General features: G+C 41.3%; 2 protein-coding genes across 2 annotated transcripts in view; one reads left to right on the top strand and one right to left on the bottom strand.

Annotated features, from left to right (window-relative positions):
- Positions 1-1,979: 1,979 nt before the first annotated feature.
- rassf6 (Ras association domain family member 6) lies at positions 1,980-12,778 on the top strand. Its single transcript, XM_080529893.1, has 11 exons — positions 1,980-2,089; positions 4,393-4,468; positions 5,162-5,240; positions 5,341-5,498; positions 6,107-6,207; positions 6,503-6,702; positions 10,183-10,284; positions 10,510-10,561; positions 10,844-10,962; positions 11,390-11,487; positions 11,648-12,778. Exons 2-11 carry the CDS (start codon positions 4,416-4,418, stop codon positions 11,721-11,723), a joined length of 1,038 nt encoding a protein of 345 aa, XP_080386019.1. The 5' UTR covers positions 1,980-2,089; positions 4,393-4,415; the 3' UTR covers positions 11,724-12,778.
- Positions 12,779-13,343: 565 nt separating this feature from the next.
- The window catches only part of LOC308156073 (cystatin-C), a gene marked incomplete at both ends in the record, with an annotated part of 1,858 nt that continues 1,399 nt past the window's right edge, over positions 13,344-13,802 (bottom strand). The window contains one exon of the mRNA XM_080529434.1: positions 13,344-13,424. Within this exon, the coding sequence (XP_080385560.1) occupies positions 13,344-13,424 (81 nt within the window). The remainder of the gene's footprint in view (positions 13,425-13,802) is intronic.

Raw genomic sequence — 13,802 nt, 5'->3', positions numbered from 1 at the left:
AGAATTGGGCTTTATGGTAATACCATAATGGCATATTTACAGTACATGGACAGTGGATTGAAGCATTGGAAATGTCTGTTTTTTATAGCAATCCAATATTCAATTATAATTATGTTATATATCCATGATATGGATCAATTTATACCTCTTATTAGATTATAAATACTCTGTTATGTTTGCCTTTTGGTTGACAGCAAAAGAGGGAGAGAGGAGGATAGAGAGCAGGATGGTGCACCAGAGAGAGAGAGCAAGAACCAGGTGAGAAAGTGGACAGGTAGTCAAGACCACATAAGTAAGTAGCCTTGAGAACCGATGGTGGGTGGGGGGGGTCCATGCCACGGTCCATGCCACCCCCCCAAGGCAGCAAACCTAGGGGAAACACTGACATGGATTAATATTTCCAGTTCTCGTGCATAGATTGAAGATCAGGAAAACCAAATATTGGGATAAAATGGATAAAACACAGATTAAAGACTCAATATCCAACATGCCATATGGGTAAATGTCACTGCAGTATCTACTAGCAGCAAGGTGTAGCAGGGCTGGGCTGTAACTGAGTCGTGTTTTGGGGGACACAGCTGTCACTGGGTAGTGGTAAAAAGCGATGTCAGACTCTAAACACCCAGATACAAGATAAAACATTTCACCATATCTCCAGTTTAAAAGCTTATTTCTGCCTCAGTCACCATAGCCTTTTTAGATGTAATTTGTCCTACAAAGTTGGATAGAAATAAGGATAGAACTTTATGTCACACAGTATGTTATCATAAGACCTGGACATGACTTTGAAAAAAAAAAACACTGTCAATGAGCAGTATGATTCACTACAATTCAATGGACGCTTGAGACAGATATTGTTCTTGTTGTCAGGTTGTCAGCGTGGGGCAAAGGGGACAGTGGGGGTCAAGGGCATAGGCGACAGGGGGGACCAAGGGCATAGGTGCCAGGGGGGGACCAAGGCCGTAGGTGACAGGGGGGACATATAACATGTAACAAACAGTAAATATAAGTAGCAAGTGAATACATGTGAATACACTTTTAAATGAATGTGCAATAACACTATGTGCAATATGACAACCCTAGTCGTCTATCTGTACAGTATAGTATAGTGGATAGTGTACATAGCCTTTATTTATGTAAACCAGCTCCTTCCCTTCTTTTTTTTTTCTTTTTTTTTTTTCTTTCCTAACACCAGGGGAGCCACCCCTCCTAAATTTCGTTGTTTGGTACCTGTACTATAGCAATGACAATAAAGACCATTCATTCATTCATTCATTCATTCATTCATGTTTAAAAAAATAAATAAAACATTCTCCTGCATAGCATATACAACATATACTGGAGTATACTGTAGTTCGGTTTTATCTCTAGCACTTGTTGGGTAGTTCTGGCTGTGTGGAAAACTATTAGCGAATAATGCTTTATAGAGTACTTAAAAATGATTCTTTATTATTGTCACAGTCACACCATTTATTTACCATAGATTGAACGACACTGTCCACACTAATCTGTCTGATAACTCGCAAGGCAGGCAAGTCAACCGACGCGGGCTGCACTACAATGATGACACCATGCATTGTGATGTGCTTCAACTGTAAGTTAAGATGTGTTTGTATCCTTTTCTCAAAAATCACTAGAAATTGCAATTTAAAAGCTTTTTTTTTTTTTTTTAATCTTCCGGGGGGGCATGGCCCCCTCATGTCCAGCTGACTACTATGCCCTTCACACACACACACGCACACACACACGCACACACAGACACACACACACACACACACACACATACTGTACATACACACACACATCCCCACAATGCACTGTGAACAGGTGAGTCATATCTGGTTACAGCCACCTCCCTCCAAACGCTGTTTCAGCAATGATTAACTACCTGCGAGTGTGTGTGTGTGCGTGTGTCTGTGTGTGTGTGCGCTCTTCTCTCTCGCCTCTCACTGGGCTCACCTCTTTTACTGTGGACTTTTGAACCAACAGACACATAGAAACACAACAGAGTATCACAACTCTACTATGGAGGAATAACAACACTGAACCACACTGGATTGAACCGCTGTAGGATTTGGGCTGTGAAAAGGTCAGTAAGAGTGTGTTTACTTGTATAATGAATTGACCAGCTTTCAGTGCTTATTCCCACCACCACCACCAGCTTGAGAATGTTCATTCTCTGCTTCTATCCTTATTTGCATGCAGCTCAGATGTGTAAGTGTCTGAATCTTTAGACGTAGACAAGATATCAGAACTTCATAACGCATTCAAGTAACTAAGTAATGTGAATTCCATGTGTGTGAGGATAGGAAAACTTGACTTCATTTCTGAGGGTCTTTATTGCCTTGTCATGAGAGATTATCTTTGGTTTAACATGGGTGTGGACTCCCTCCGGCTATGGATTTTGAGGATTGTATCCAGCCCATTTATTCAATGGGTACACAAATTCATTTTTGGACTTCAATTCACCATTGTTGACTCAGGGATGTTGACACTAGCAGTAGTTCTCATTTCAGTAGTCTTTCCTACAGTTGTGTTTGTGCTTGACTCTGAGAATGCCTGTGATTGTGAACACATACACACACTCACACACACACACACACACACACACACACACACTCTCACACACACACACACACACACACACACACACACACATGTTCAGGCATGACAAGAAATACCACTCTCTTGGGAGCGCACCATGCAGCAAGTTACAGCTCTCTAGCAGAGAGGAGTAGTCAATGATTTAGAATAAATCATAGCTCAGCACACAGAATGGAAACGGGACTTTCTTGTCTCTAGGGATAAAGTAAAAGCGAAAACAACAGGCCTAAAGTACACTGACTCGCTTCCTGTGACACCTTCCATTCAATCTGCATAGAGATGGGTCTGACAGCAAGTGTGATTTGAATACTTGAGATTCCTTCCCAAGAAACAGGTTTAGACAGAGAGGTGTGACTGTTGACAGGCTGTTGAGTCCAACATGACTTTGATCGTGCTATGAGAGATGGAAAGAGGCAGATATCAGTCAAGATATAGATAGGTAGCTACTTTATTGATCCCTGAGGGGAAATTAAGGCATTACAGCAGCTCACATCACAAACAACAAAATAATGTGACAATAAAATAATATAATAAAATAGACATCTTAAATATATACAGTAAGAGCAGTCAAGTATAATTTAACATCCCCCAGCCTGACTCTGATCACCCCGATCGAGCCAGCTGGAGGAGGAGTTGTACAGTCTTATTGCGGCAGGCAAAATATATCTCCTATAATGCTCCTTAGTGCAACATGGTTGTAATAATCTGTATAATAATCTTGCTAAAGGAGCTTCTCTGCTCCGCCATAGTGTCATGTAGGGGGTGGGAGGGATTCTCCAAGATGGCCAGGAGTTTGGTCCTCATCCTCCTAGTGGCCACCTCCTCCACGGTGTCCAGGGTGACACCGAGGACAGAACCAGCTTTACTAATAACCAAGTTCAGCCAGTTTTCACCATCCTTGATGCTGCTCCCCCAGCATACCACGGCGTACAGCACTGCACTGGTCACCATTGACTTGTAGAACATGTTCAGCAGAGTACTGCACACGCCAAAGGACCTGAGCTTCCTCAGGAGATAAAGCCGGCTCTGGCCCGTCTTGTACAGGACATCTGTGTTACCAGTTCAGTCCAGTTTATTGTCCAGGTGCATCCCCAGGTACCTAGCTCTGGACCACCTCCACGTCCTCTCCCTGGATGAATACAGGAGACAGGGGGACCCTAGTCCTCTTAAAATCCACCACCATCTCCTTTGTCTTGCTGATGTTGAGTAGAAGGTGGTTCTGCTCACACCACTCAACAAACCTGTCCAACAGTCCTCTGTACTCAGTCTCCTGGCCTCCACTGACATATCCCACAGTAGCAGAATCGTCCAAGAACTTCTGCAGAAGTAGCTGTGTTGTGACTGAGGTATAGAGGGTGAAGAGGAAGGGAGCCAGAGCCTTCAGTGCTGCTCACCACCATGTCCGACACACATCCCTGTAGCCATACAAACTGTGGCCTGTTGGTCAGGTAGTTTGTAATCAAGAAAACAATGGGGGAGTCCACCTGCATCCTCAGCAGCTTATCTGTAAGTAGTAAGGGCTGTATGGTGTTAAATGCTCTGGAGAAGTAAAAAAAAAAAAAGCAGGTAGCAGGTAGATGATGGCATCATCCACACCAATGTCTGCCTGGTAGGTAAACTGCAGGGGGTCCAATGATGTCTTCAGCAGGGACCCCATGTGTGCTAGCACCAGCCTTTCCATGGTCCACATGATGTGGGATATGAACAATGTCTATCTTCTTAAGTGAAATATTCAGAGAGTGATGTCTAGTGCGTTTGGAATGATAACAAATGGAGTGTTCCTTGCAGGTGTGGATGGTACTGTCTTGGACATGAAGCCAATTAAATCTGTAGTCCATGTGGGAGAGGGGAGAGTCCTGTCCAGGTACAGTATGTCCCAGCTTTGCTCAGCTCATACAGTATACTGACTCTTGGTAATCAGTTGATAACATTGTTTGCTGTACTAAGAAAACAATATGTTTTTTTCTTCTTCTTTTCTTCTTTCTTCTTTTTATGTAACGCACTCTGTGCATCCGTGCTGTGAAGGGCGCTATATAAATAAAGTTTTACTTACTTACTTACTTACTTTTTTCTGCCATGCATTATAACACCAGGCAGGTTCTCTATGTCTACAATGAAATGAACCAAAAGGTACATTGACATTGCACATATTCAATAACATCAAATACAAAAGTAGGGCCCTGTCCGAATACTTTCAAAATGCATCCTTAATTGAGAAAAATCACTGATCTAACTTGACTGGACTGCAAGCTTTACAATGCATTGCTTTCACCAAATCATGTCAGATTAGTGATTTCTACAGACGGAAGGAAGGGTGCATTTAAAGAGTAATCAAACAGGGCCCAGCCCTCCAATACAACTTGCTGAGGAATGAGGAACGTGTCAGTTAAAGTTCAAAGTACAACGTTATAAACACACATTATAAAATGTGTTTTGAATGTGTCCATGCTATTAAGCAGACATGTTGAAAGTTATTCTTAATTCTAGAACCCTTATGCAATTCACTTTCTTTGAGTTGTTTATATCTTAAAAGTCAACATTTTAAATTTCTTTCTAGGCCTGAGTTCTCATCCCTGCTGAACACCTACAATTGTTTTTTAAAAGACAAGACGCAACAACAGCTGCACTTCTATGAGGTAGGCCATCACTGCTCCCAAGTTTGAGTTAGTCCAAATAAATGCTTTAATCTATTTCCAATGACATTGGACTAAGCACATTTTCCTGTCTTCCCAATAGAGTTCAGGAGAGGTGGTGGTGGAGGGATTCCTGAATATTTCCTGGGGTGTACAGAGGCCCATCAGGCTCAAAATACAGGATGAAAAACAGATGCTTCCATTCGGCAGCCTGGTGTCACCTGACCCGATTAGTCCAATGAGTCCTCTCGGAGGCAAGAGGTTACTCTACAAGTTTATAATGCATCCTGTCTATACTAAATAATGAAGTATGAAGAGTGATAAACAAGATTAGCCATTAGTCTGGTCTGATTTTGTCTGGACTCGGGACCCGGCGGTTTCAAATGTATTGTTGCTCCTAGTCTGGACCGTTGCCATTCTAGAAACCTGAGAGACAGATTGACATATTGTAATTGAGTACCCCTGATCTAGACTTGAGCACCCCTGATCTAGACTTGAGTACCCCTGGTCAAAGTCTGAGTGGATTGGCTAGCAGAATTTCAGAGGTCAGAGGTCAATCAGAGGTCAAGTTGGTGCTATTACCATATGATATCATCCAGACCTCAGACCTAAAGGTGCATTCATGATAAGTCGGAAATTCACAACCTCTGAGTTAAAATGTACGTTATTGGTTGATTATTATACTATGATAAACGTGAGTATCATCTTTGTACAACAGGTTTTGAAGTCAGTCATTTTGAGTTTCCTACAGTAGTACCGACATGAATGCACCACCAACTAGTGCCAACAAGGAGCAAGGACAAGGGGTTGTTTTGGGATTCAGCATAAGATCATACTGGCTAAGCACTGCTTATCTCTCATATCTGTAGAGGGATGACCAGGTGGGGAGAGTTTGATGACCTTCATCACATTGATGAAATAGAGGAGACGCAACAGGATCCTGCAGAGGAGACCAACAACCATGCAACAGGTTCCCTTATCATTTCATTACAATAACAGCCATCAGATGCAAAAGTGGTTTTGGAAGTTCAACCAACTATATACTTCCACATAGATATGGCCAACATATTTTGAGTATCGACAGAATGAGAACTTAGATGCCCAAAGCCCGTTGTCTTACGACAGCCATGTCATTGTAGCTCGATATTTTACCGTAGATACATGACCAGGACTCTATCTAGATTATTTTCGATTATATTAAATTAAATTATTAAATATAAATTGTATTACGTCCTTTTCGATTTCATTCAAATTTTCTCTGTCAGGCTACCTAGCGTATCAGAGCAGTACGCTACGACCAGTCAAGGTGAGGGTCGCTGAGATAGAGGAGGAGCAGTCCAACCTGATCCGATGTATGAGTGACGCCTCTCTAGTGAAGAGGAGAGCGAAGAGTAAGACGCCAGCGCAGAGAGACAGAGCCAAACAACATCGCTTCTCCATCAACGGACACTTCTACAACTACAAGGTAGCAATTTCATAATGGGATTTTCACATTACTAGCGACGTGATTTTCAAGAAGTAAAGTGAAATTAAAAATCAATTGCAAATGGGACAATGGAATGGAAATTGATGAATGAATTCCCCGACTGAATCTATTAAGGCACAACATTGTAAGAAATCTTGTGTAATGTTTGTTGTAACCTGACACAGTAAACCACCAGATCCTTCTCTCCACCCTCTCAGAGCTGGGCAACTCAGGCTCTGCACTCTCCTGGTTTGTATATCCTACTTGGCCAATCACTCATACCAGGCAGAGATGGTCGCTGTCCACATCACGCACCCTCGCCACTGGCGTCCCACAGGGCTCTGTCCTTTGACCATTGTTGTCAATCTGCTGATGACACTCAACGTTTTACCCCCGACCCAGACACATGTCTCACAGACATCTCTGCCTGGATGTATGCTCACCACCTCAATCTTCCTTCTGGGAAAGCCTGCCCTCAGTCTTCTCCATCACAGTGAAGAACTCCACTGTGTCCCCCACCCAGACAGCAAAGAATCTTGGGGTGATCCTGTACAACCAACTGTATTGTGATGTGTAACATCACAGTGATGGCCCACTCCTGTAGATTCTTCCTCTACAACATTTGAAGGATACACTCATTCCTCACAAGAGAAGCTGCGCAACTCCTAGCCCAGGCACTTGTCATCTCTCGCTTAGACTACTGCAACTCCCTGTCTCTGAACTCTGCAGCTCATCCAGAACTCTGCAGCCCACCTGATGTTCAATCTCCCCACGTCATTCTCCCCCCTCCTCCACACCCTTCACTGGCTCCCAGCAGGGGCGCCGCTAGAGATTCTGGGCCCCATGACAGAATATAATTTTGGGCCCCCCCACCTAAACCACCCATCAACCTAAACCCAGTTGAAGTTGATGAACTATTGATGCACTGCAAGAAATCCAATGATGGACATCTTTTGTAAATGTAAAATTACAGTTAATACAGGAATCAACAATTCAGCAAAGAAATCTCAACATTCTTTAACTTATTAAATTAAGACTTGAACAACACAAGGACAAAAGTATAATTAAATGAAGATTGGAACCCAATTATAAAAGTATAAATCACACAAAAAGTAAAATATATAATTTTAATGGGGTGGTATTGTGTCTAAATAAATGTAGATCTTGTAAAGATCAGTTGGCCATAATACTGTCAGGATTAGATCAATGAAGAATTACAGCAGAGAGATATTTACTGACTCAGCATTGCTTGTTTCACACAAAGACAAACGTGTCTTATACAAGAGGGAGCAACACAGACATGGTGCCAGCGAAATTGAATGTGAAATGGGAAGATTTTTATTTTTACACTGCGGCAGTATTTAGTATACCTGGAGAGCTAAAAACTATATCTAGCCTAATGCACAACGATTCAAGATAGGAGTAAAGAGATCAAATCAAATCAAAGCTAAACGCTGGGCCTTCTTAGTATATAGCAACATCTTTAATAAGATCCTTGAAATCTAGTGATGAAGCCAACTTGCTGTGCTGCTGTCATTGTCCTTTGTTCTTCTTCTGCCTCTTTACCTCTTAATTTTTTTAATTTTAATTAATTTTGCCATTTAGCAGACGCTTTTAATCCAAACAATTACGAATTACAGGGACATTCCCCCTGGAGTAACTGAAGGCTAAGTGCCTTACTCAAGGGCACACAAGTAGTGGTGAGGTTTCAGGCGGGATTTGAACTTGCAACTTTCCAATCACAAGTCCAACTCACTATAGTATCCACTACTAGACCACCACTACCCCCCCACCTCTGCTCTCCTCTCTGGCTGCCTTGCTTGAAGTGGGCCCTGGCATGGAGTATCCATAGGTACATAATTCATAATATGTCCTATAATAGTATTAACATAATAATACATACATTACACCAGATTAGCTAACTTAAATGTTATCTAGCTAGCTAACAATATTATTAAGATGCCAGTGGTCAATGTTATTGCAATTACTGGAAGAACTATTAACTAAATATGAATATTAGCTAAAGTTGTATTCAATGCTTGCATGGTAATGCAGCATACATTAAAATATTCAAAATATGTTTGTTAACCCCAAACTCCTACTGCTCACCTCCTTCTCCTTCAACTGGGAGGTGGGTTGAGGGAAGGAGTCCTGATCCTGGAGCTGCATCTGTGCATGACGTCATTAGCATGTAACATTATACTAGTTAGCTAGCTAGCTATAGCAAGAGTGCATAGCTGCTGGATACAAATTCACTGAGCTCTAATAACCTATATTTGGACCAAAATTGCACTCATCTCATACATTTAACTGAAATTATACTGACAGTGCACTGTAAGTTAACTATACTTGAAGTTAATGTTAATTAGCTATAGCGAGCTAACTAGATCATCCACGCAGTGATTAGATCACAGATTTTTTTACTTTTCTCTTTTGAGACCCTGACTTTGGCTTTGCCTTTCACGACATCGTCCACGCACGCACACGTACATTTGATGCATTTCCAATCTGGCTGTCCTCCATCTGTCCCACACACATACTACAGCAGGACATGTTGGTCATGGAAACCTTGTCAGAATATTTGCGGTAACGTTCCTCTAGTCTAGCAGCTCGCGCGCGGTGGACTGAACCATGCAATGAATAAATAGAGGGGTAAATAATAAGGCTTCATTTTGTTAAACATAGAGAAACAAAACTCCAGTTTGTTTCTTTTGTGACTTTTTTTAATACATAGAATTATAATTTGAATTCGGCTACATTAACGTCCTTATGATAATAATAATATTATTTATAAATATAATATATATATTTTTAAAGATTCTCATGGGCCCCTGTCAGTGCTGGGCCCTTAGAATCGTCCTAACTTACCACCCCCTTAGCGGCGCCCCTGGCTCCCAGTAGCAGCTTCCATCAGATTCAAGACCCTAGTGATCGCCTACAGAGCAGTAAAGGGAACAGCCCCTCCCTACCTGCAAATGATGGTCAGTCCCCAAACCATGACCTGACCACCCTGTCCTTCTATCTCTGCTGACCACTTGGTACCACCATCTCTATGGGGACCTACTGGTCACTCAGCTCAGTCACGGCTCTTCTCTGTCTTGGTGCCCCAATGGTGGAAAGAGCTTCCCACCCCTGTCAGGATGGCAGAGTCACTACCTATCTTCCTCCATAGAATAAAGACCCATGACTTTAGGGTACACCTGGGCTCTGACTACTCAGACCTCTCCACCCCCCAACACCCTACATAACCAGTAAAAAAAAAAAGGCATGGTAACTGCCGATGGCACGTTTTGCTTACGACGACTGTTGTATAGTTGATTTACTTACTTATATAACTTATTGTGAGTCGCTTAGCATAAAAGCGTCTGCTAAATGACTTAAATGTTAAATGTAAAATGTTTGACTGTCACTTCATACTTAAGCCATAGACCCACTGTGTCTTATGTAATGTTATTCCTCACTCCTATTCCTTCTCTGCAGACGTCAATATTCACCCCATCCTATGGCACCCCCACTAACGTACGCATCAACAGCAGAATGACCACGCATGAGGTCATAACACAGCTTCTACAGAAATTCAAGGTGAATTTGAACAACCTCTTGTGTTAATGTGATCTTGGTTGGTATCTACAGTATATCAGTATGCAGACCAAATTAAATATGTATACTTATAGCTTAATATGAATAACTTTGAAAGAAGATTAACAAGTCATTTGATTGAAGTTAGGATCAAATAGGATTAAATGTACTTTTTTCTTGTTTACCTGTATGCTTATGCTTATTGTGTTCTCACTTGTGTTGCTGCAGATAGAGAACGTTCCACAAGAGTTTGCCCTCTACTGCATTCATCAAAGCGGGGGTAGGTTGTTCACTCTCTTTGATAACGTGGTTGCTGCTATCCTTTCATAAAGTAGTTGGCGTCCTTTAATTAAGGGGCTGATGCCATCCTTTTGAAATCTCAAAGAAGTTGGAAGAAATATTCTGTGTGTGATGTAAACTAAAATCAATGTTTGATCTTGAGACAAAGACATCTTACAGTATTGAGTATATACCAAGAAATTTGAAGGAGAAGAAAAAGTCAATTTAATAGAAAACCTAATAAAGGCAAAATAAAACGAGTGACTGCTGTGTCCCCATACAGAGAAGAGAAAGCTGGGGGACTCAGACCTACCTCTATGGGAGAGGATTCTCCAGGGCCCTTCAGAGAACATCATGAAGATGTTTCTGATGGACAGAGACGAACAGGAAGTCAGCACTGATGTGAGTGTCTAGCCCTGGCCAGACAACCCCCCCCGCCCAGGCCACTCTAAGTAGCTGTACTCTGTAAGCCCTATACTGTACCTGTGTAGATCTGAAAGGATTGGATAGGTATTAGCAATATGGTTGTCATAGCTAAAATGGCTATGTTGGACCCTAGTAAAAATCACTGGGGTTGTCTAATTTAATTTCTGATTTAATGTCTGAATACAGTAATTATGTGGAACATTGCTTATACCTATCAAATACCTCCATATCTATACAAGTATACAGTATAGGGTAGAAGGGCTATTTCTGGACAATTCCGCTGTTTGCGGCAGGATTGGGGGATCAGACAATGAGTATCAAACACACAATAGACCACCAATTCCCAGATCGTTCTATCATTCAATTCATGCACTAAACCCTGTGTTGGACTGGTTGTGCTCAGGTGGCTCAGTATCTGAACCTGGAGCTGCCCATCCTAGAGGGGGTTCTACAGAAGCTGAAGGAGGAGGAGAATGTACACATCCAGAGAATCATCACAAAGTGAGTTGCAAAATGTCCTCCCTACGAACTTGACACCGAACTTGGACACATTGTTGATGTGTAAACTGAACGGTTGGTGAATGTGTACTGTCCCTGCCAACGTTGCTAAATCTACCGTTCGTGGCATCTGTGTGTGTTCTAACTGTGACTTGTGGCATAGGTACAGCCAGCAGCAGAGAGTCCTGTCCCAGTTCCTCAGCTCCAAGATAACCCCAAAGACAGAGACTACAGTGTGATGGCTGAACTGATGACTCTCACTGACACAACAGCATATTAAAGGTAGACTCAGAAATAAGGGCAACATTTTATTTTACAGCCCTATTTCAGCCAGTATTTACCCAGTCGTTTCTGAGAAACCAGGTGGTAACTATGTGGTAACAAGAAGTACTTGCTGGTACTTAACTCTATAAATTCAGCACGATGGGTAACCTCCAATAGCACAAACCAGTCTCTGGATTGTTTTTGCAGACAGAAGTTAATGTCTAACCTTATCCAGTCAAAGTTAATGCCTAATACTGCCTAACAATACGCAATATTGTCAATATTTGTCAAATTCATAACTCTTTTTTTTTACGTACTGTATCTTACACTGGTATAGCCAGATAATCTTCCGGACGGCATTTCCTTGGTCTGCAGAAACAATCCCCCAGAATGTAATCATTTGGAAACTATGTTGAAATGTCAGCTAGTGGAGCTTGAGTCAGTGAATCTAAAATAATCAGCGTCCATAATTAATAGTTATCAGGTAATAATGCAAGGTTACCTAAATAAGACATTCCAACAATATGATGTCTTATTGTCGCACTTCCTGCTTACAAACATCAACAATAACCAAACTTGAAATCCAGGGCTTCCATTATTGCCTCTTCCCAATATGGGCGTGCTTCAAGGGAGGGTGCTAATTTGCAATGCAATTCTGTTATTGTTGTCTATAAACCGGAAGTCACCCAGCTCTGTATAATGGTGTCACATTGCCGAGCTACCTTTAACCTAAACACCACAGTGAGACAGCAGAGAGGATGTTTACCTGAGGGTTCCCTGATATAGTGATGTCATACATGACACTGATATCATTTTACCTAACATCATAATGCCAATAAGTGACTAAATGTAGAAAAAAGGAGAAGGGGCAAAAAGGAGGAAGAGACCATTCTGTAAACATGCCTATGAAATTGAATCACTACTATGAACAATAATACAACCATCTTGTTTGTGTATATATTCAAGTTGTGGTACCATGTACTTGCGTGTACTTACATGATTATGTTTCTGCTGTAATTTGAGAACATTTCATAAAAAATAAAAAATAAAAGAATATGGGTGCTTTGTTCATGTGTCGCTCCTTTTTATTCATCCCTCAGGGATATTCCACTTATAAAAAGAAACTGCAATACACGGAGCCCTCTATTTAGGAACAGTTGCTAAGTGCTGGTTACAACTGGAAATGTGTCATAACGGCTTAGAATACAGTTAAAAAGTAATATTCAATACTCATTTTCTCCTGGCAATAATGTGAAGTCGACAATTTGGTAGATGACTGTGTAACATTTATGAACAGACACTGGACATCGTTTCCTCAAACAGGTCACACTCTACTGGATAACATCGTATGTGATAATCACCTTATCTACTCTTTTGCATAGGGGACATTTTACACATCATCCAGTAAACATTTGACGTAAATCATGTCAATACAAACAAGTAGAAAATCATGTAGCTCTCGAATAATGTCAGTTTTGTAAACATTTTGTTTTTAAAATATCATAATCACAACAAATTCTAAAAGCTTAATCTGTGCATATAAAGTCAAGAGTTTAAAGATGACAACGTCCTTGTTGGAGCTGGTCTGAGGCTGATCACTTCATGCAGGAGGAGCTGACGAGATCATGCTCACTAGTGCGAGGATCAAACCGAACCTCAAATGTGCACATGAGCCGCTGGAAAACAAATATCAAAGTCACATTAGACACTGTACTGTATATGTAACATTATTTCAAAAATAAAAAAGTTGTAGCCTATGTGTCATTTCAACTAAATGCCAAATAAAACTGGAAATGTCTGGGCATGTTTTCCTTGCTCATTACTTTGTTAAACGCTAAATATCTGCATGAACAGACAAGGGCAGTAAAATGCTAAGTTTCCATGAGGCCTATTCTGCACAACCACAAAAGCCAACTGTGCAGCACACACAGTACAAAAGGCATGTGTGTTGAACATACGTGTCTGTGGTTTGTTGGAAACATCTGAATGGAACTGTTCTTTAAGATTCATACACTTAATCGATTGACTATCAAAAGCATAAAAAATCACACACA

This window comes from Nansenia antarctica (genome assembly GCF_963989245.1).
Source record: "Nansenia antarctica genome assembly, chromosome: 4".
Lineage (NCBI taxonomy): Eukaryota > Metazoa > Chordata > Actinopteri > Argentiniformes > Microstomatidae > Nansenia > Nansenia antarctica.
The sequence above is the reverse complement of the archived record's forward strand: the minus strand, read 5'-3'. Positions and strand labels throughout refer to the sequence as shown.